Source organism: Eleginops maclovinus, chromosome 21 (genome assembly GCF_036324505.1).
Source record: "Eleginops maclovinus isolate JMC-PN-2008 ecotype Puerto Natales chromosome 21, JC_Emac_rtc_rv5, whole genome shotgun sequence".
NCBI classification, from domain to species: domain Eukaryota; kingdom Metazoa; phylum Chordata; class Actinopteri; order Perciformes; family Eleginopidae; genus Eleginops; species Eleginops maclovinus.
Window position 1 is genome coordinate 12,639,277 of NC_086369.1, and position 24,103 is coordinate 12,663,379.

The window sequence follows — 24,103 nt, forward strand, 5'->3', positions numbered from 1 at the left end:
AGTCATAAACACACTCAAATGTGCGTGGCAGGAACTATCCAGGAAGCTGCCTTCATGCCTGGGAAATACAGTACTTTAAAAAGCTAGATCTTAATCCGAACAGAACGCATCATCAAATATTCTCTGCCAGCCCTACTCCGAGAAACAGAGAGGGTAATTTCCATTTGTGACTCATTCTTTTTGAAAGTCGTTCCCACAACGGAGGTTTCTCTTTCCACTCGGCTTCTGTCTTTCATAGGGATGTTTTAATAACCTTGAACAGTCTTACAGCTGTTCAGACAACCCTTCTGTGTGCACACGAGCAATTAAGACTTCAGCGCAGAAGAAGTTGAAGGGAACTGAGAGTGATCCTTTCCAGGGAAGAAAAGGATGCTGAAAGAAGTTGAATGAATTTAAAGGAATGTCTCCGTCGCTCATGGAGAAAAGAGCTGGTGTACTTTTCACTGCCTGCGTTTTAGTCACTAAGCATCCCAACCTTTCTGAAATGTGCTTGGTTAATTTATCCAAGATGTGACCCCATGATCTTGTTTGGTCAGGTTCACACACATCATTGTGGTTAACCACAGTCTCAAAGCAAATTCACTCAAATCTTGTTGTAAAGCCAGGAGGTCAATACTGTGGTTTGGCTAACGTCTAGCAGCCGCAGACATGCAGAAAAACACGTCATGTTAAAGAGAAGTCATCAAATCTAAGGATTGTTGAAAGCTGGACCCAAGCAGGCCTTTAATGATCAGGCAATAAAAAGTAACACGTCAAATATTCATTTTGTTGTCACCACAGTCACGATTCTACTCATTAAAGTCGTGCTTTTTAATGTAATCTGTGTTCTTTCGTTATACTTATTGTAAATATATAACATCCATCCCACCAGGTGTAATCAGTGCATATGAGGTTCTTAAATGACTTGAAAGAAATGTGAGACTTACTTTATACTGACGGCGTACTCTGTGAATTCTCTGCTGCGGTGGCGGACCAAGTAGGTGCTGTTAACCCGGTTGATGAGTTCTGTTTCTGCCTGAAGCCTCTCCATGGGACCTGCAAACCTTCAACACAACAACCGAGAAAACAGTTAATTCACTGTCTGCATTTCATTCACCTGTGAGAACTTTCAGACGGCAGATGTTTTGTGGACATACCAAGCTTGAGAGGAGTAGTCGACAGGCTTCGGGACCTGTAGCAAAAAGCAGAAATTGAGATGTGTTGTTGTTTTTAATAACTTGCACTCATCCAAACTCAATACAAAGTACACCACTGCAGTAAAGTACTTGGCGCCAGGTCTGCAGAATGTTTTCATGCTGAGGTTTTGCTCTTCTATAAAACAGGTGCTTTAACAAACCCAATAAAAAATCATAATGCGCTCCTTATCTTTACAAAAGTGTAGACATGGTGATTTGTTATCTACAGGACAGCTCATATTCCTGAAGCAGCTGGACATAGTGTGAATTTCATTTTATCAAATGCAACATGACAATCCAGGAGATTTATGAAAGGAAGAACGAAAACAAGCAATAAGTCAGTGAAGACAAAACACGCCATTATTTCTCCCTCTCAGTTTTCCAGTTAAGTTTGCGCAACATAAAGTATTGCTTTATCCTTATAGGACATTGCTTTTTATCTTTTCTGCTTATTGATAAGGTGAATTAGACAGTAAACCACTTTTATCTCATAAGACAACACAAGTTCCTTGTGTTCAGAACTTGAGAGCCAATGGTCTGTTTTTCTTCTCATGCCAGGATAAATACCTTCGCCTCACAAATCCCAAACCCTCCTCACGCCATCACACTACAAGGAAATACATGGAACCAAACACAAGCTTCTACAACAGTCCCTAATGTAGTTCTAGAAGGAAATGCTGCTTACACATGGGCAAGGCTTCACAGCGTCGCTTGGAAAGAAGCCAACCTCTTTCGTCGTCAGGATTTTGCCCTGAAACCACAGAGAGATAATTGCATTATGTACATCTGGCTGACTCTGTCTCCATTATTCAGAAACAATTAGCTTGCAACACAGAGCACTGTAAATTTACAGCCTAGTTAACTATTGTGGAAATAATGGCTGGCAGGAAGAAGGAAAGAGGAAGTGTTCCTTATTCCTCCCATGGTGATGACTCGTTTTACTCCTTGATTTATAAACACCGGGGAGAGCTCAGTCTGTATGAATAGGGAGGCTGTAGTGCGCTCCCTCTGACGCTGTGGCTGCTTTTGTCCTGTGCACCCACAAAGCATGTGATTTATATGTGACAATAATCCAGTCATGGATACCATAGCTGGAAGAAATTGATGCTTAAAATGTAAGCAAACTAGGAGTTTGTGCATATGCATACTGCAGTTATCTAGCAGGTTGCACAATAACCTGCAGCATGCAACCACTTTGCATGGCCTTCAGTCATTTTTCACATACAACACATGATTTAAAATGTTGAGATATTGAATGCAATGCAAACTTTAGATGTGTTTATAAGCATGATGTAAAATGTTTTAGATTTTTGTTTTTATCTCCTTGCATAATTTGAGTTTTGCATGTTATAACCCACAAATACAAAGCTCAGCAATGTCCTGCATTTATCTTATTAATGACAATTAACCATGTACCAAGAGACCTACAACGGCATCACCACTAACACAAATCTGTTTCTCTTTTTTGTGAATGTTTAATACATCTTTCATTTTAATGTAGAAAGCTATTTTCATTTCCATGACACACTCACAATATGAATTTTAAGAGCTGAGTGGTTTTTGTAAGGTCTTTACATATTTGTAGCCAGTCGGACTTCAAATACATTTTTATTTTAACTAACATGTGTTCACTGTATAGTTTGTGAGCTGTAACCACAGAAACAGCTGGAGCACCAATTGGCTCTGCCTGTTTAACAGCCAGACTGAATAATTGATGTTTTTTTGGATTCTCTGGGTAATAAAGGGGACATAGGCCTCACACAGGGGTGTGTTTTCAGACACAGCTACTTCCAGCTCAGCCCTTTTCTCTGGTTTTGTGCTCCTCTCCTGTCACATCCCTCCTAACTCTGGCCATTTTATCAGCCCTGCTTTCAACTGCATCCTCGCTAACAGTGTGATAACGATCAGAGCTGGTAACACTGACAGAGTAAACAGATGGTTGCTGCTGAATGAAATGAAATTACAGTGATCGATTTTATATTTCCACGCATCCCGAGAAGAAGCGAACCGATTATGGTCTGCTGGCTATGAAGGTGATGTGTATTGAATGTTTTCTTTCTGCGGGCTGCAGCTGCCTCCAGTTAAGTGTTTATGCAGGGTTAATTGAAATCAGTTTCGTGTTAAGTACTATGAGATTTGTTGGTTTCCTCATTACATGTCTGATTATAATACAATGGTACAGTAGTTCATGTCAATACAATGCCCTTTTCAGGCCCCAGCTTTGATTCTGCCTCTGAAACCCACACTCAGACACTTCTACACAACAACACATCGTATTTCCAGTTTGGCTCAGTTTAACTCGTAATAAGTGCTCTGCTGTGTGTGTTATTGTCTGTGTGTTTTTACATGTTACTACAGACACAACTGGAATGCTACAGTATTCAGTTGTAGAGTTTAAGAACAAATCTTTAACTTAAGAGGAAGTTGATACACATTAATGACACATTGTAAAAAAGTGACCACACCAGATATAAGCTATAGTAAAACATGACTCACTGATTACCCTTGTTACAGAATATGAGGACAGTATGATTGTTGACAGTGTAAAAAGTTAAGATTGAAATACAGCAGGTGCGTTTTTGTGTTGATAAGTGATCGTGTGAACACTGACCTGCCACCATGGGCTGTGGAGGTCGGCACAGATTAATTCGATGATGTCACCCGAATGGATGCTGAGTGCCGGACCAGACGTAGGGCTCGGCACACCAAAATAATTCCTGATTACCAGCATCTTAGGCAGACCTGCAAGAAAGATGCAGTTAGGTTCTGCATACTGTCTGCAGAAGACCTTCAAACAAATCTGCAAATCAACCTTCCCTAAAACATTATTGACCAACAACAGAGTTAATAAACTATTTTTGCGTGGTGGCAGTTTAAGTAAATGTCCTTTTTATAAAACTACCTGTATATATTTGGGTAGAGGAGGACACATGTAAATCCCTTAGACTTCTCAGCTCCTTCCCTTTGAATGTCTGGCTGCATGAGACCATATAGCTGTGTGAATATGCAACAATGACCTCAGGCCACAAAGGGCATGTTTGCTATTCTCAGAGTGCGTCTTTGCTCTACTGAACGATTCCTGGCCCCGTAATAGGTGGTAATGAGAGGTAGTGTACACATGTACACACATACACACAACACACCCCTTGTCACCAGTGCACTGCCCTTGCAAATCATTTGGACCCATTATCATATCAGTGATAAGCAACAGTGCACCGTGATGCATGGCTGGTTATCAGGCTCGGAGATAAAAGATAAGCAGGAGTGAGTGGACGCTGTTTACTGCGGCACAACGCAGTCTGGAGAATTGGGGAAAATTCCCCGAATACATTTTTTCTCCTTCATGGATATGTGACAAAAACGTTTGAATTAAGAAACCTCTTTATGTCACCATTTCTATCCATTTTCCTGTCCACATTCAAGCTCATAGTATGCATTACTCTTCCTCACCAGCTATAAATACTAATGCAAATACTAGTTGAAGCACTCCAGCTGTTATATATATAATAGTAAGGGTTTGCGTTGGCATTTAGAAAAGTGCATTTTAATAATGCTGAACTTGTTTGTTGGAATAACCTCAGTCAGCACTATTTGATTTCGCACAATGGCCAACTTTGATCCTATTATTCACTGAGGAATCACTGAAATTGAATTAGAACATGTCTGTTAAAAAGCACCCTCCTATGCCAAACAAATCTGCAGTTCATATTTCATGTCAAATGAAATGTGCATATCTTCCTCTGCAGTGTTGTGCGATAGTGTTGTGCAGGAATACAATAAGAGAAAAATAAATTCAAGTGAGCGCATGAAGGGAAGACCAAAGCTTGAGGCGAATAAAAGAGACGTCAACAACATTGTATTGAAAGCTAATACATCTATATCTGGCTTTCAGGGTCTGTTCCAGAGCAGCAGCACTGGGGCTGGCAGCATGACATGTGCTAGCCTGCCTGAATAGGACTTCTAAAGACACAGGGCCGTGGAAAATTGAGTCTTGGGGGCTGAATTGCATTCCTATCCACACAAGGACAAGCAAAGTGTTAGCGCACCTTTGAAAACAGACAAAGAGAGCAGCGTCGAAATATTATGAAACGCTGAGGGCCAGGGCAATCAAACGCCTATTGATTTTAATGCGTCTTCAGTCAGAAATGATTTTCTGCAGCATAATGGATGGAGGGGTGGAAAAATGAGTGTTGAAGCCAGGTTTATGAGAGATTAAAGGCCCTCTGTGTCGTGGAAACACACACATGCACACACAATTCAAAGGATGCTGCATGTTATTCACATTCTACTGGAGGGAGATAGAGACAGAAAGCTGCAGGAGGGAGGCATAAAATTACAATAGCTATGTTTACTGTACACACTTGCTACTTTTTGCATTCTATTTGGGGTTTTATTTAACTTAAACTGTTTACACGAGCATTTCACACTCAGATTGAGTCTCAGCTGCAATGATAAAATAAGGAAATAGCTACGAGGCACCTTCGCCCGCTGAGCCTGGTTACCTCTGATACCAGGGAAAACAATTATATGACACCATGCCAGCAGCAATTCATGCAGAACTGTTGCCAGGTTGCTGACACACAACCTGATGGAAGGGAGTATTGCATTTCTACTGGTTGATTGGATTTCTACTGGTTAAGCGTGTTTCACTGTATGTGTGGCTGGTGAAACCAAAATAAATGTAATAAGTGTGCACAACTATATTTAATTCTGCATCTAAATTACCACAATAACAAGAGAAGGATTTGATATCAAGTGTGTACGTTTGTTTATCTCATTAAAATAAAAATATCTTTGTGTTTTGGGTTTTTTATTTCAAATATGCTAATGTGAAAAAGTCACCTGTTGCTCTTTAACTGTGTGAGGGGCGCTTCTAACTATTTACTAACATCTTTTAAACTTAACAACTCATCAGAAAAATAAAAGGGGTAATATCTTCAAGTAAGGTCATCTTAAATACAACGTCAGCGAGAGTAATCATCATATAATAATCATATTTTGCAGAGAAAAATGTATGTTTTCTGAGCTGATATCTGCGGAAACTTGCAGCATGCTGATATTTCGTATTAGCACATATCAACAGTGGCCTTTTCAAAATGTGGATCTGTTTTCTGTCTGTGCACATAAACACTGTCAGTGGACCAAGGGAAGGCTGAGTGTGAGGTGGATGGATATATGGTGAAGTGTTGTGTTCTGGATTCTCACCTGGATCTCGATCTTTGCTCTGAAAAACCACACAAAGAAAAAATGACTCACTGAGACAGGAACACATGGACATTCAGACTGAACAGTGTTGATGTTGTCTCTACTGATCACAGGTTCAGTCTTCAATCTCCCCACACATAAATCACAGGCATGGTGAAAGCATATTGAAACATCTCACGTCATCCAAAGTCAGTGCAACATGCATCCCATCATACCGCCTACTGAATCAGTTATTAGCTCAGTGAGATGAATACGTTCAGACACACAGCCTAATGCTACCAATACCTCCATCTACTGATGCACACAGAATTAATATTTTAGTCCAGTCTGCTATCTACCCTATACAGGCCACATGAGGCGGCTCTGATATACTACATACCATCTTAAGACCCTTACCACATGCACTGACCCCACGGGCAACATCCTGTGTTGCAGCTGGAATATTTCAAAGCTGTGCAATTTAAATTTTGGTGGGAAAATCTGGATATATTTCAGATCAGAGTTTTGATTTTAAGGTTTTGGTGATGATAACTGCATGTAGCAAGGGAATTTCTGCAGTTACAAATAGCACTTTTACCGTTAAGAATGACAATAAAACACGCTGTATTCATTTGCATTTACTTGTGTATTGCAACAAGTTCTTGCAATTTAAAAAGCTGGATTTTAAAAATGTGGGGTTTATTTGTGCACAATCTTAATCAAAAGTATAAACAAAGAGACTTAAACGATGAGGATGAGTCTATTTCAACCCAGTTTTGTGTTTTTGATGGTGAAATTGGATCGTTTATGGCTAAAACTGCACTGTGCATGTTAGATTTGTGTGCATAATTGTCGTAAACCCACTGTAATTTCATGCTTAAGCATTGTAAGGTAAAGCACACTTTTTGTTTTAAAAAACAGCAGAGGGTAAATCTGCAAAAAACATCTTGTGTCTGGTGTCAGGGAGGCTGCAGCGAGTAAAGTCAATTGGAGTCTCCTTGGCAAATAGCTGCAGGAGAGAGCAGTCTTCAAAGTGCAGAAGAGCTTTAGAGAGGAGGCGCACGGCAGACAGACAGACAGTACACACACCAACACAGACACACACACGCACAGCAGCAGCTCACCTGAGTTCTGACGGAGCCGGGATCTGAAAGAAGTTTGAGAACAGGCATAGTGAATGACGGGTTAGCAGGTGCACGCAAACACTTGCACACACTCGTCGGTACAAGGCAACACTCCCTCATTAGTGGAGGAGGTGGACGCTCGTGTCTGACCGGGGTTCGCTTTGTTTTGCTGCACTGCCACTACCTGACAGCCGGGATAGAGGAGGTAACGAGACAGGGGGGTGGAGAGGAAGGGGGGGCAGACCTGAGGTTTTTGCTCCACCAGTTTCTTTCATTGGCTCCCTGAGGGACAGGTTACACCCCCTATACACACACCTTTGCACACCTTTGCACATACACACACACACACACACACACACACACACACACACACACACACACACACACACACGAGTACTCCTGTACCTGTACAACAGCGCTGTTGCGTAAACACACAAATACCTTCACACTCACAAACGCTAACTGGCAGAAAGCCACAAATGTATGCACTGTACCTGCACGTCCTACACACACACACACACACACACACACACACACACACACACACACACACACACACACACACACACACACACACACACACACACACACACACACACACACACACACACACACACACACACACACACACACACACACACAGCTCAGCAGGCCTGTTGTTCCTTATGTGAACCTTGACCTGTTTCGCAAACATCTCACAGCTGATAACAGAGACAAATTGAGGTAAACAGTTGTCTTATCTATGACACACACACACACGCGCATGCACGCAGGCACACACACACACACACACACACACACACACACACACACACACACACACACACACACACACACACACACACACACACACACACACACACCTCTGTCTAATGTGTTGCTGTGATTGTGTGTTTTTGCAGCCCTGCAGGTGTATAACATTTGAACACTAACATCGACTCGGCTTTCTGAGCATTTTAGTGAATAAAGTTCATTATTTTGGTCGAATAGACATCAGGAAAATTTGCAGCAAAATAAAATTCTTGCTATTTTTGTAACTGGGTAGAATGTTTTGTACTTTTAGGACTTCCTAAAGTACTTTTCCTTTGGTATGCTGCTAAAGCACTGGTCCTCCTCGGCCTCGCACATTTCCCTGCACCAGCAGAGAGTGGGTTCTGAGTGGAGTAATGAGAGGGGGAATGTAAACCGACACCCCAGTCTTCACCGGCTCTCTGGCCGCCGGTGTTGCCCAAATCTACTCAGGTACACACCATGCCCAGGTGGGCCCGGTCGAGCCGTTATTGCCTCTGCGACCTGCTAGCAGCGTGACAGATGCCGGGTCCAACAGGAGCTGGCAGCTTGCCATTGGGAATACTGACAAACACGCAATTGTGACATGCAGGGCTGTAACAGTAACACCTTTAAAAACATTGAGCCGAGTTTTAGAGCCACTGGAACACAAGCATGCACTTTAAGCCCTGAAATAGTTTTCACAAACAAAAAGTGTGAACCTAGTTTTTCTCTTCATGCATTCTCTCACACATTCGCAGAGGACATGCTAAGCTGGTTTCTGAAGGCCTTCTTTTCATTCCACATGTCTGAAGTGTTCCCCCTATTCCTTTCAGAGCTGTCAGGGCTCCTGCACAGGGAGCTGAGTGACAGACGCTCAACAGGGGCATAATAAAAAAGTCAGGAGTTTCATAAAACTCCTCAGTAAAACTACTATTAAGCTTTGGGGAGCGATGCGATGATACACACTGACATTGCCTTTAAGGTGCTCTGAAGTGTCAAAACCACCCAGCGAAGCGACGGAGCTTTGAACGAATATCTGCACTATTGATCTACAACTTGATGACCTTGGTTGGTAGAAATAATGGCACCTAAAACTTCTTGTTTATTAAGAGCAACCTTCATTCCTTCAATGCTTTTCAGAACATAACTCTGTGGCTATTTTTCACAAGTCTCCAACTCACCTGTAATAAGTCTTTTATCAGGTTTCATATGTCCTCTGTCAATATGGTTTTATTACAACATATTTAATTATTATTTACATGCATTTATGTTCAAATAATCAGACTTCAGTGCTGTCATTTTGCTCTCTGCAAAATGTTACGTGAAGAATTATTGCACAATAGATGTTATGAGGTTGCGCAATAAAGCGGGAGACTTTGGTTTTATTTGCATGTGTGAAGCAGGAGTGTGTTACCTGTTTTTCCACAGCTGCCAAAGCGGCCCAGGCATTCTTTATGGGCACCTAAACCGCACTTGGAACACAGGTAGCCCTGGTTAAAGATGCCCCTGTAAATACACAAACAAAAAGAAAAGTCATCACTTGAAATGCTCCAGGCTGTTCTACGTCAGCCGACTCTGCAGCAGCCAAGTAAAAAAAAGAACACTGAAGGAGGTGTGGTAGGGAAGTTCTCTCCAGTGACTTTCCTTTCATACTATAAAAAAAGACCAACAGCATGCATCAGCTCTTATCTTGCAGATTTAAAACCCTAACCCTTTTGAAATCATATAAAAGGAATTGTTTTGGTTTGCTTAAGACTTCCCTTTCAAAATTAAACTTCCACAAGATTCTTGCATATCATGTTTTCTTATGAACCTTCACATCACCTCAGCCAATCAGGTGCTCTTATATGTATTACCATACTGAGTAGCAGTAGTACAGTGGAAGTCTGATATCAGCTGAAGCTTTTATAAAATACTATCTAACATCTTAAAATCAAATAATAACACTTGGCTTGTTGGATTATGGTTCATGAAGTCATTTGATGCGTGTAAGATAAGAGGTTCTATTGTAAGGTTAATCCAGTATTATTCAACAGGCAGTGCTAACAAAGACACAATAGGTACAGTGACTCATTGTAACACTTGGGAAAATCAAATAAAAGACACGTGGCACTTCACCTGCCTCCTGAGACCTTCCCTGCATTATTCTTGTTTTTTCTTCACACTTTACCCTCAGTAAATGTTGGTGCATTCAGTGTGTGGCTCTCAATAGTCACAGCGCAATAATCATGTCCCCTTTCCTCATCCATTGCCTTGAGGAAGAGCTGGAGTGTGAAAGACACTTTTTTCTCTACCGGTAGGTGAAACCGCTCAATCGTTCTCTCTGTGAGACCATGGACGCGGACCTCTGGGTGCCGATACCATTCAGCGAATTCAAAGGAAACTTTGTGTAACTAAAGCACATGTGCAGAGAAAGAGAGGGGAAAAAGAAAAAAAGTGACGAATAGATTTTAAGGACAGGAAGACGAGGTGGAGGTCTTTCAAAGGAGTCCTGAGGGAAGGGGTCTCGTCCTCGGTCTTTATGTCTGAAGAGGGCCTTGAAGGAGTTATGTGCTGCTTCCACTGTGTGTGTTTGAGTGAATAATAACTGGCCTCTTACCTCAGCAGCATGTGGCAGGAGTTGCAGGAGGTGATCCTTTCAAAGGTGTGCATTTTAAACTCATGGCAGTTGTTTGTGGCGTTCTCTGGACGAATGTTGGATCTAAAGAGGACATAACACACAACAGGACATTTTAAGAAATTGTGACTTTCCGTGAATTATCTGAAATGTTTGGATCACACGTCAGAGAAAATCCACAAACACTCAATCTACAAATCTTATAGAATAGTTTTATGACGGATAACACGGCAACAGAAGAGTTTTGTGACTTGTTTTGACGTATTAATGGACTCACACCGGTGTGCACCTTGCTGTGATTGCGTTTTCAAAGCTAATACACACTTCTTTTCAGACCAAAGAAATCTCCTTGCATAAATTCTATGTGACAGTCTCACATTATCACATGCTAATGAAGTTCAAGCTCCTGTTTATGAATTGAGGGTGCTTCCTCTGATACCGGGATTTGAGAGGGAGCTGTCGAAGAGAATTGCATTCACAATGTCAAAAAAAGGTATCCAGGGGAAAAACAATAAACGAAGCTTTCAAAAAACTAAATGCGATGTTTCTTCCGTTTAAAATGCAGTGTCACCACGCTGGCAAGAGTTGGGATGTCTTAAATGCACTGCTGAGTTTCAATTTAGTCTCTGCTCATGTAACTCTCTTACCATGATGATAATATGACATTCAGAGTGAAGTAAAAGCATGTTGCATGACATGTGGGGTTGATTATTAAAATCAGCATTTAAAACTCTGACACTTTTGTACTGAACAAACGAACACCCAATGAATGAATGAAAATGGTGTTTGTTGCCTAATTCCTATTACCAACTGCTTTGTGCTTTTGAGGAAAATGTGAATATTAAAGAAAACAAAACCCCCACAAAAGGTCTACTTATAATTGCAGCCAACAAATTCTTCCAGGAAACAATTAATGATACTCCTCTTTGAAGTGGGAAGGAGAGAATTGCAAATAGACAGGTGAGGTCTGCCTGACGTGAACTTAGAAGGATTCTTGGCCCCTTGGGACATGATCAGTGTGTGTGTGTGTGTGTGTGTGTGTGTGTGTGTGTGTGTGTGTGTGTGTGTGTGTGTGTGTGTGTGTGTGTGTGTGTGTGTGTGTGTGTGTGTGAGAGAAAGGAAAGACGAAAAGAGTTTGCCTGTAGCACAAATATTAGTTGGTTTCAAATTGAAGGTCTTTATTATCTTTCCTTGTTATAAGAGCTAGACATGATGACATTTTTGCACAAGTGTTACATGCACAGGTGCTATTTGTCCACTCAAAATTAACACGTTTTTTGAAATTGAAGAAGAAAAAGAGACCTTCAGGGTGTCATCTCCTCTGTACTGAGAACATATCCATATTGAACAGAAGATTGTTATCAACTGTACATGTTATTTTGCTGACGAGAAAGAGGGTCAATTTCCTCATGCAAAAACAATTACACCTAAAAATGTTGGATACTTTGCTACAGGATGAAAAGCCAAACCCTGTGCCTCACTTTCCTTGACTTTGAGAGTATGACCGCCCTCATCCAGGTTCACTCTTTCTGAAGCGTTTAAAGATGTACGACTCTGTCGGACCGCTGAGAGTTAGCTACGTGAGATTGAAGGACTTTAAAACTCAGCAATACAATATGACTATATTTGCAGTGTTCTCCTGACTTTCAAGGACGGGGTGCTCACTCACGGCTGTTTAATAACCGGTTTCTACGTTCTGTGTCTAGTGAACATAAGTCATGCGGTAAACAGGCGGCACGTGAGAGAAAACAACGTTCACAGATCGGCTGTTAAGCATCGCTGTGGGAGAGTGTGATCGTCTGGCAATGCCTTTCTATTCTCGCAGCTCGTTAATTCAGCTCCAAAAGTTAATCAACCAAAGCAGCTGTTTTCACACCACACCACGCTACATCTTCCCAATCCTCTTCCATCAGGCCTGTTGCTTTCCTTAGCCACTTGAAAATATTTTTTCACTGATTTTTGGGGGAAAAACTGAGGCTAATGGGAATTTTTTCAAGGATCCAATGACAGGTTTCTTGTGCTTAGCTAACGGAGACACAGAATAAGCAGGAGATTGGAGTTTTTTGACTTGGTTTTAAAACGTTTCTATGCAGATCATTGTTGTTCATATTATCGTCCATGTTAAATACAATGGATAGGATTTGATTTTTTCTGATTTAAAAAAGAAAAGTCTGTTACTTTGCAATAAAATACTGTTTCCTGCATTACCATAACAACACTATCTTTTGTGAGACACTCTCTGGTAAACTCACACATCCTCAAACCTCACACCTTCACTTTGTTAAACAGGCTTTCTGTTAAAGAAATTAAAAATGCGTTCTTTGAGATCGAACCGGTGTAACCCTGACAACACCACCACGACATCATCTGGGCTACTTTTTCTAGACCTTACAAAGAGATTTCACAGCTCCTAATTCACCTGTTGTACTGTTTTGCAGAGCATGTAGTATTCTGCTTTTTTTATGGTGCCAATTCCCCCAGACAGATTCCTGCACATGTGTTTGTTTCAGTGATTCTAATGTCATTAAATCTGAGCTTCATTTCACGGTTTGAAATGAGGGAATGGACCCTCTACTGCAGATTGTTGTGTCCTCCCTTTCTGTTCTCTTTGCCTCCCCTCTTTGCTCGATAAGCACAGGTGGTCCTGATCAGTGATTGGCTCTGCCTTCCCTCAGGTGCTCCTAATCAGTCTTGATTCATACATAAGGAAGGCTGGAGGGGAAGGAATCCTGCAGTCTCTCTGTTGCTTGGCCAGACACCACAGCACTCAGTCGTCCTTAGTTTTAGAGTTTATTTAGTTTTTGTTGTTTGTTTTAAGGATGGAGGACCAGTTTTCGGGGCTTTATTTCTTACTTTAGTTAATGCATTTTCCTGTTGGTTTAGGGGAAGCTCTGGGTCCGACAGCCTCTGGTGTGGCTGGCCCGGACTTCCCTCATATCTTTTGTTCTTTTTGGCCAATCCTCTTGTTGATTTAAAAGTAGTTTCTCTGGTTTGGCGTCTGAAATGTATGTAGCGTGTCACAAACTGAGCCACAAATGTTTTATTTTGTCTTGTGGCTGTAACTTAGTTCAAGCACCATCTTCATACAACATTTCATCAAACAATGCCACACCTTCACACACCTTTCTGTGCTGTAGATCTTAACTCTTCCGTTTCCGAACACAATATAGTTTACGCGCTTTGTCCAATGTTTTATGAATTGTGCCCAAAACTTCAGTTAGCATTAGAATAAGATGCCTTTTCCTACAGTTATTGTAAACCCAATACAACACGTTTCGTCTGTATGTGTCAAAGCTATGAGACAGAGGTTGAAAGAGTATCTTTGAAAAGATGAATCTGTGATTTGTTGTTTTTGTTCTCTAAAAGTGCAACACTAGTTTTCTCTTGGCATCAGTTTATCAGTTCAGGTGAACTACATTCCAGCTCAGGATTTGGACTAAAACTATTTAAGTGAATAGCACTAAATATTATTATTATAAAATAAAATGAAATTAGTTTTCAATGGTTTTTTTTTGGTCAGTTTCTGCCTTTTTGAAAGTTAGTGAGTGAAAGATGAGTAGATTATAGGTCGCACACGGTGTCGCGTGGCTCACGAATCATCAAGTCGCTGAACTTGAATAACAGGACAAACAGCTTGAGTTTTTTTGATGCTGTGACAATATGCAGCGAGAACAAAGAGCGACACAGTTCTTATCGCGCTGTGACTCAAATACACTCGCAAAAAAAAAAAAAAAAACTCACATGGCCATGCCAAACTGCTCCAGCCACTTCTTCTTCAGCTCTTTGGTCTTGAAGAAGAATTCAAAGCCGCTCTGGCCCTGGTTGTGAGTGAGGTAGAATCCGTAGGACCACTGCAACGGGAAAGAAAAAACACGCAAGTTTCAGACAGAAAATGAGACGGATAAATAAATTGAGGGGTTTCAAGTGAAAGACAAATGGAGCAGGATGGGGCAGGAGCTGAAGGAGACAGGATGCAGGGAGACAGATGGAGACAAAGACATGCAAAATGAAAGAGGGATGCCTCGGGGAGAGCAAACACAAAAGCTGAAGGGTGGCAGAACTGACAGTTAGAGAGACGAAAGAAGAAGAGCATAATGGAGACAGGGAAGAGTGTGAGGTAGCTGTGCCATATAACTGCTGGGCATCAGACAGCATGCACATACCCAAGTAGTGTGAGTGGGCCTGTAATCGGCCGTCATTACCCACTTCAAAGGCTAAATATGAGTCTATTAGCTTCTGTGTCAACACATGCCTCTGTTTTGTAGATGGCATCACTAAACAGATGCTTGTGTGATGCACTTTTTATGGCTCCTATGTGGGGTTTTGAACTTCTAGCACTCATCTCTGAAGGCGAAAAAACATGCCAAGCTCTCAGTGCTGTCAGGCAAGCGCAGAGGCTCATCCTTTCTATTGAAAGAAAAAGAGAGTAAAGGAAAGTATCGCTCTGCAGAGGCATTCCCAGCGGACAGCAAGACTTACGCTCGGCAAATATATCTCTAGCAACCAATTTGTAACAAAAGGTAGAGGCGTATGTCTCTCAGTTTGGACTTCTTCTTTTTTTTGCCTGGTATGGCTTTATAATTTTAAAAGGATCATAGGTCAAGACTGATAACGAAAATACAAATAATCCAACCCCTCGCTAAAGGGTTTTACTGTAGGTCAATCTGCCAAACTGAACAATTATCGTTTTGGGGCCACTTGGGGGCAGCAGAAACATGTTGTATACTCAACTTATATCATCACCTATTAAGTTAAATTATGAACAAACATCTCCCTATTCATCAAAGAGGCACTGAACAACATAAGCATTCATTTAGAGAAGTGTTTCTGTCCACCTGGCAAATGTTACTTCAATATCTAATCTCCTTTATGCTCTGTTTTGGTCTCCACCAACTCCTGAAGGAAATAGTTTACTTTTTCTAACAATGCTGTGAGAGCAGGGAGTGAACCCAAAACCAAAAGTAAAGATGTGCCAACACAACAACAGACGATGACTGCAGTTCACATAACAGCTACGGGTTCCATTAAGAACAAGGGGATAGTACTAAGTCCAGTTGAGTGTATTGATGGCACAACAAATCCTACTTACTCTAGAAACTTGGGGGTTATTTGGTTTTACCTCCAGATGCATGTACATGTGATGATATCGCCTCTAAGATTCTTTTCGCCGCTTTCTTCAGACAGCTACAGGCATCTTTGGTAATTCCATAACAAATACGTTATCAAGGAAACTGCATCATATCCATCATATCTGAGGTGAATGATGCTGAGATAGCGGAGGTTTCATAAAAAAAATTACGCTGTAAGCCCATATGGGTCTTAGCCTACTAATGTCTGCTATTTACAACATCATTATTCCCCAAATCATTGTTTCCTGGCACGCCTTAGATATCATTCCTCATAATGACTGGCAATATTTTTCACCACTTGGCACTTGGTATTCACTGTGTGTGTGAGTGTGTGAGTAGTCAGGCCCAAAGCGAGGTTTAATGATAGGACCATCTGGGAGGAGGCAGGCTGTTCTAGTCTGACACTTTCAGTATTATGCTGGTGAATGAACAAGACAATGTAAAACATGTGCTGCAACAAGCATGTATCAAATTAAAAATTAAATCAAATCTTTTCTGGTGATTATTTTCTTGTTTGTGTTATGAGCTGGAAAGATTGCAGGTAGTTCATTCTAGCAGCACATTAGGGGATTCAGGACACAAATGAAAGCAGCGGGGCATAGATGTTGGTACAGGTGCTTATAAAATACAATCAGCCCAGTTTTACTCAATTTTATAAACCTCAGTTTATCTGATAAATTGTTATGACTGCTCATTATGCTGGAGTAGCACCGTTAATTGGTTTGTCAGGAGTCCAACTGGTTCCTGAGCTTTGCTGACTCAGTCATAAAAAGGCAATAATGGACTTAACAGTGCAAGACTTCCCTCCATTATAGCGTTAGCTGTTATATGAGATGCTTGTTTTGTTGGTTCTATTTTACAGAATGTTAGAAAGTATGTTCTGCTCAGTCTTTTACTTTTGCGTGCTGCATATCAGAGTGACAGTAAAAGCAGAATATACTCACTACTTTGATTGATCCTTGGGTGGAATTAAATATCATCAAAAGATGTTTTAGCTGTTATAAATCACTGTACATCACCGCTTAAAGTGGGTTATTGGTTCGAAAATGGTCACACACCATAAAATAAATAGCTTAATGCATGAAAAAAAATCCTTTTCTATCAATTACTTACACCTGAATAACACCCAAGACACTAAAGCTTTCTTTTCCTAAGTACACACATACATTTAGACCTGTACTTCACACTTTCCTATCAGCTGTGATTTTTCCGGGTTATGAATTGTTTACTGTAAAAAAGAAACCATTTGGGTGCCAGAAATATTGGGACATTTTGTCATTGGATTATTTAATACCATCTGTGCGTTCCAATACTACCAAACTTGTGCCAGAGAAAGATTTAGAATGTCCCAATATATACAGTCATATGCCAAAAACACAAGGATGTTTTCCTGCATTGTCCCAATTGTATGTATCCATTTTGCATGCAAAAGTACACACTTTATTTATTAACAGCTGCAGTACAAGCTACAACTCTTAATGTCTTTCATTTTTGCAAACCAGATTGAATTGCCTTGTGTTGAAAGGTGCTCTATAAATAAATGTGCCTTGCCAAAAACAATCTGTGATTTGGAAAACAACCCATGTTGAATTGCTGAAAGTCTTGTCTTTGGGGTTTAGCAAAACAAGGAAGGAGAAAGTCTTTTATCTAATTTGCAAGTAAATGAAAAATGACCAACAAATGTGGTCTGGTAGCCTTGCAGAATTTTCTTTTTTTTCCATCTTACTTCAGTTTGATTTAATTTAGGCTAATATTTGTGCATGTCTGAGCTAAACATCGTCCCTGTGGCCTCTCCAAAAAAGGACTAGAGTTACTCTCTTGGCACCGAGAGGGAAATGTTCACAAAGGCATGTGTTGCTGCCAAAACAAAAGCTGAATATTTGCCTTAAAAACTATCCAATTTGTTTGAGAAACACTGCTGATAGTCATGTTGATACTTATAGTCAATATTTCAGACATTCACACAGGTGTGACTAATAACATTGATTAGTAGTGGCTGCAATCAGTGGCTTACAGCGGAGCTAAATCTTTCAGAGCCATGTCTACGAAGACTCTTTGTTACCCAGGAAACAGAGCCATCATAAAGGCGATTAGTTACACCTGTGATTAAAAGTCAAAGAGTCTGAGGTGAAAATCATGTGTTAAAAGCTTCATAGTGTCACAATAATACGTATTCTTGTTAGTCCAAAAAACATGTTTACTGGAGCAACATTCCAGTCAGTTCTGGGTGACTCGCAACACCCTACTCTCTGGAAGGGGAGACTAGTAAGGATCTTGTTTGAATTCAAACCATATCCATGTGTGTGTTTGTGCAGACCTTGCGGTTCTCTTTGTCCGATGTGGGGTTGTTGGTGATCTTGAAGAGGTGCAGGTCAATCACTTCTTTCATCTCGTAGTTGTCTCCTCGCCGCTTGCACACGATCACCGCCGCGTCGAACAGAAAGATGTGCCTGGGGTTCAAAGAGAATGATGTTTTCATGTTTCTCTGTCCAGTGCATTTTGGGAAAATACTGATATACTTACATTATAACTAACTATTCTTGGGTTCATATTTGAGGAGTTGTTAAAGGGGCCCTATTGTGCTCATTTTCAGAGTTCATACTTTTCTTAAACGTTGGATTTTAGCCTTTGCAGACCATTTACATGCACCAAAACCTTTATATCACACTACAGGAAAGTGAAACTCCCAAAAACACTAACTAGGACCTTTTAATATTAGCAAAGTATACTGTAACATGTTACATGTTTGTCTGGAACTCTGCATGGTCGTTACTCAATAACGTTGCAGCTCACTTACAACATTTTGTTTCTGATAGGACTTTGGCTCAAAGCAATACATACTCTGGCAGTTTTCCAAGCACAGCACCTGTTGTGGTTAAGTCATTCAGTCAGCGTTTCAGTCAACCAGCATGTCACCCTCACATCTCACCTGTCCTGTTTAGCTCGTTTGTCCACCGAGGCCACCCGTACCTCCCCGTCACCTTTGGGTCTCCCGTAGTTACTCAGAGTCTGATTCTACAGAAAGACAGACAAATGGATGGTGAAGGCAATTTCCAAGAAAAAGCTCTGAGAAAATTAGATCAGCATTTAATTATTTGGAAGGAACAGGTGGCTTACCAGGTTTTCGATGGATTTCTGATACTGATCTATTTCTCGCAGTGTCTCATTGTCTCGCTTGACTTCGTTGACGTACTGAGCCAAGTCCTGTAGACAAGTAATCATTAAAAAGTTTTTCCTTTCACCGTTTTGCTTATTATGTGCCAAGGTTTTCTTTCTTTTTGAGCTCTCTTCTGCAAAAGTCACTATTGCTGATGTGAACTTGCAGACTCCAATTAGACACTCGATATGTCTTTGGGAACAAAGGTGTTACAAAAAGAGAGAGGCTTGCTTTACGTGAGGAGATGCAATGAACTGCAATGTCTTATAGTTCATTTTCAGGACATGATAAGGTTATTGTGTTAGGTTACACAAGCTTTTACAACGAGTTGAGATGATTGACAAGACAGAAAATATGATTTAACCCAAATATTAATGATGGTGTTCATTGATTTTAAGGACAAACAGGAGCAGGAAGACAAACAACAATCCTAAAGAGACAAAGCGTTCTGTTAAAGGCCTATAAACAAATATTCCTCATTAAAAGCAACATTTCAATCAAATCTATAAGAGGAACATTACATCTAAATGGTTCATATTTGACTGTTACTTGTGTCTGTACATGTAAGCTATGCATGCTGGGATAAGAGTGTGTAGAAACAAAATACTAGGTTAAACTGATGTACCTTCATAGCATCCAATGCTGTCCGCAGATTGGTCTTGTCGCTGGAATCATGAGTGTGTTTCACCAGCTCCTATTGGACGGAAACAAATCACACACAGAATTTAGAATAAATTAAATCCTAAAAAAAACCTGAGAACCTAATGCTTCGGCTCCAGATATGAATAGAAAAATCTTGGAGCACATTGGTAGCCAAATAGCTAAAGCGCCACGTCCAGGGTTCGATTCTGGCCATGGGACATTTGTTGCCTCTCTTCCTCTCCCCCATTTCTCAGTCAAATAAAGGCGAAAATGCCAAAACATAATCTTTGAAATGCGAAATGAAAAGGATTACTGCCAGAAAAATCCTGTCCTGAAATGAATCAGATACTGTGTATGTGTGTGTGTGTGTGTGTGTGTGTGTGTGTGTGTGTGTGTGTGTGTGTGTGTGTGTGTGTGTATGTGTGTGTGTGTGTGTGTGTGTGTGTGTGTGTGTGTGTGTGTGTGTGTGTGTGTGTGTGTGTGTGTGTGTGTGTGTGTGCGCACTCATCTGTTCCAGATGTGTGTGTGGGCAACTGTGTATATCTGAAATTGCTTGCCAGTGCCTGACTGCAGCGTAAACAAGACATCTAGACCCCAGCAGTGGAGGATAAGGAAGGATGCCATGCATGTCCTTCATACAGGTCCATACAAACTGTATCAGCACACACACACACACACACACACACACACACACACACACACACACACACACCCTGAGCCGCTAAGGGAGATATATGTGTCTTGCTTGGTACTGCTCAAATCCCTGGTGTCAGTCAAGCTCAACCTGGGCATTATTATCACTAGCAAGGCGACAGAGTCCTATTTATCAAGCCCTACTCCCACCTCCACACATCCTCAGAGATACAGGGGAAGGGAGTGGTCTCACTGATAGCCGGGACCAAACATGATGGACTCGTTGAGGGAATCGTGTTCAGCGGGGAAGAGAAATGATGAGCGGATGCAGTGAGGAAGAAAGAGAGAAAGATTGATGACAAAGACAGGAGGGAAAGAAAGAACAAGCATGAGTGCTGGAGGAGCGAGAGGAGGGACGAGACATTTGTTGTACAGGTTCTGGCTGTCACCGCGTGGGAAAGTAACGCAGCCGATGTTTTATTTCATGTAGCTGGCTATTACCCGGCTGCTCAGCAGGGATCCCGGCACATGCTGGCGACACGCTGTTACTTTGCTGCTACAGGGGTTTTTCTTTGGATGGGACACGAAAACATGACACATCACATGGTATCAGGGATTCTCATTTAAAACCGTGAGGGAATTGTCTCTGATTAAACGTGACAAATAGAACGGGACCCATCTAAAGGCATAACCTGGTGTATTGGATTGTTGCTGTTAATTTCAGAGTGGACATGGGTGATACACCATTTAATATAGGTAATGCCTAATGTTAACAGATACTGCAAACCAAACTTGCACCGGAAAACAAATCTTAGAAATACTTTCAATTAAGTAAACAATTGCAAAAAGTAGATACAGTTGAGTACTTATTATTGACAATTAGAAATGTTTGAACCCACATCATATGCATACTGTGTGTCTTTATGCACAACTGCATTTGTGTGTGTACAGTATGTGTGTGAATTAGATTAAAGGAATAGGCCATGCTCACACAAACACACGTACTCTGACAAATACACACTAGTTACTCCGAGTAAATGTAACTTCAAACTGGGCTGTATTAAAAGTGCATATTATTATTTAAAACAATAATAAAATACCGCCAAAAAATATTTACTGTTGTCAAAATGTATCATGGAAGAAAAGTCCTTCCAACTTGTTAGCAACTTTTTCCAGAGTTTCCACAAATGTAGTTTAGCTTCACATCCAGACTCTCTCCACTTCAACACTACCTCACCTCCGCATCTGTCTCTCTTTAGTTGTTTTTCCTGTTCTGTCTGCTATTCTCACTTTCAGTCCTCACTTTATCTATTTTCTCTCTCCTGCTTCTCAGTTGTCTCAGTGATCAGATGACAATTATGCGTGGGACGTTTCAGACTGAGAGCCATAAAGAAGCTACAGATAGGCGAGATGAGCCTGCAGGACGAAGGCAGCAAACAGGATCCAAACATGGGCAACAGCTCCACCCAGTGACACAAAGTCCAGTTGCTCATAAAGTCTGATTAACAATGAATGAGGCTTTGATGAATTAAAACCTCCCTAATGGGCCTGTCACTTACTGACAGTCATCTATTGGGTCAGAGGGGACTTTTAACTTTAAGTTTCTGTCTAGCTTTGATCCCTAAGACAGTGATTGATATGCCAGAGGTAAAAAAAATGTTAATAAGTTAAAGTTAATAATAATTAATAAAAATGTCATAAATAAATAATAATAAATAAAGCTCAGTACACATAAATTAGTACGGTTTCAAAGGTTTGTGCAGAGAAAGAAAGAGAGCTTCCTGGTTTCCAACACACACAGCACAAACTGGAAGGCTATGTATTTATAGTATATTCATATAACTTTACACTTAAAGTATAAACAGTATAGAGGAAAGGTTGAAGTACCATACCTGCAGGAGGAGGTGGTACTTTAAGACTCGCTGCATAGGAACCACAAGCAGATCCCTCAGTGTGAACTTGCCGTAGTTAGCTCTCTTTGAACACTCCTGTAGGAACACAACAAAAGCAAATCTTAGTAATTATATATCCTGTAAAGAAAACAAGCCCATGATAGTGCACATCACGTGTAACCTCAGAATTAGTCAGAAAATGAATGGGACCCTCCATAAAGAAAACAGTTGAAATGATAGAACACTTTTTTATGCCGTCGTAAATCACCCGCAGTGCCTCAGGTGAACACTTGAGGGCATTATCTGACTATTCTGACGTGATGAACACTTGTCAATGAGGCTCTAAATAACCGTTTACTGACACTAAAGACGTTTTACCTCTAGTTTCATGCGCACGTCCTCCCTGTCTTTGCAGATGTCGTCCAGACAAATGATGGCTGTTTCCACATGACTGCAGTATTTCCCATAGATCAACAACCTGGGACAGGTTAAACACATGCAGTGAGGTGACATGGAGTAAAGGACTGTATAAGATGACTTACAGATGCATCATTTATTTAAGAGTATTACGAAAATTGAATGGCTTATGGTTACAACATTCATAGTGTACCTCTCTTTGAAAGTGATAAAGATCTGGTGGAGGTTCTGGGCACTTCTGTGGTGGACTGAGTCTTGGATTTCCAGCAGTAAACCTTTGTGAACTTTAACCAGTTCCTGAAACAAAGAAAGATTAGAACACTTTTAATGGTGATCTGCAAGACATATCAGTTACTTTCATTGCGGTAATCTACAAATTAACAGACAAAACATGAGAATGAATCTTCAAAACATTGGCAAATGATATGACATATAATTCAATGTGTGGTTTTCTCTTAGCAGTAATGTGTAAAAACTTAATTAAACAGGAAAACGGTATGCTTGTCTGCAGACTCTTAATACTGTTACAAATGTAATACTATTTCATATTAGTATAGAACACTAAGTGGTGTTTGAGCTAAAGGGTTCAAACTTAGAAATAAAACACCATGACATTGTGACAAATTGACAGTAAAATGCATTCGTTGTTTTACAACCTGTATTTTTCCTACTGTGATATAGCCCTTCAATAAAGAATTTAGTGACCTTTAGTTGACTACCCAGTCATATCATTACACTTTAAAGACTTACCGGGATATTCACAAACACCTTTTCCATCTCGACCATGGATAGGAACATAGTGAGGGGTGTCATAAAGTGCTGCAGCAGAGGGAGAGAGAACATAAGAGGATGAAGCTCGTCCCCTCCAGACTAAGAGTGGGAAAGTCATTTTGCGAGAAGCTATTACATTATCGAGCCAAGTTGCTGCAGTCAGCAAAAATAAGCAGGACTGTCTGGGTCATGACAATAATCTCATTTTCAGAGTTTGCAATTTAATGATTTCCTCTCAGACTATACTCTGCCGAATAGTCACCTCTACATCTCAAAGGAGCGTGCGAGCGCAAACTAACTTCCACCAGCCACTTCATATTGAAAGTCATCTACTGAGTATTCCCCGGGGAGAACAGGCAAAGCTTTTTCCAGACGTCAACGTACACAAGAGGTAGAAGACAAGTAGCTGTGGCTGAGGGGCAAGAGACGGCGGGCCTCCCACAGTCCTATAAAAGTGCAGCGTCAGGTGGAAAACATCCACGACCAAAGGGATTTGCTCATAGTTTGGTTTAAAGCAGCGCTGGAAATACTCATTACCCGCTCCTAATTTCACAAATAAAAATATATTGTTTCCCTTCTTTCTCTCAGGGA

General features: G+C 40.8%; 1 protein-coding gene across 1 annotated transcript in view; it reads right to left on the bottom strand.

Annotated features, from left to right (window-relative positions):
* LOC134883915 (guanine nucleotide exchange factor VAV3) overlaps positions 1 to 24,103 on the bottom strand; it is a 72,857-nt gene that overhangs the window by 11,247 nt on the left and 37,507 nt on the right. Inside the window, exons 7-23 of the mRNA XM_063912412.1 lie at positions 23,492 to 23,560; positions 22,935 to 23,038; positions 22,703 to 22,802; positions 22,325 to 22,420; positions 19,783 to 19,851; positions 19,118 to 19,204; positions 18,930 to 19,015; positions 18,318 to 18,450; positions 14,613 to 14,722; positions 10,854 to 10,955; positions 9,669 to 9,760; positions 7,484 to 7,506; positions 6,381 to 6,399; positions 3,787 to 3,917; positions 1,861 to 1,926; positions 1,137 to 1,171; positions 927 to 1,043 (exon numbers count right to left, since the gene is read on the bottom strand). Coding sequence (XP_063768482.1) covers positions 927 to 1,043; positions 1,137 to 1,171; positions 1,861 to 1,926; positions 3,787 to 3,917; positions 6,381 to 6,399; positions 7,484 to 7,506; positions 9,669 to 9,760; positions 10,854 to 10,955; positions 14,613 to 14,722; positions 18,318 to 18,450; positions 18,930 to 19,015; positions 19,118 to 19,204; positions 19,783 to 19,851; positions 22,325 to 22,420; positions 22,703 to 22,802; positions 22,935 to 23,038; positions 23,492 to 23,560 — 1,439 coding nt within the window. The remainder of the gene's footprint in view (positions 1 to 926; positions 1,044 to 1,136; positions 1,172 to 1,860; positions 1,927 to 3,786; positions 3,918 to 6,380; positions 6,400 to 7,483; positions 7,507 to 9,668; positions 9,761 to 10,853; positions 10,956 to 14,612; positions 14,723 to 18,317; positions 18,451 to 18,929; positions 19,016 to 19,117; positions 19,205 to 19,782; positions 19,852 to 22,324; positions 22,421 to 22,702; positions 22,803 to 22,934; positions 23,039 to 23,491; positions 23,561 to 24,103) is intronic.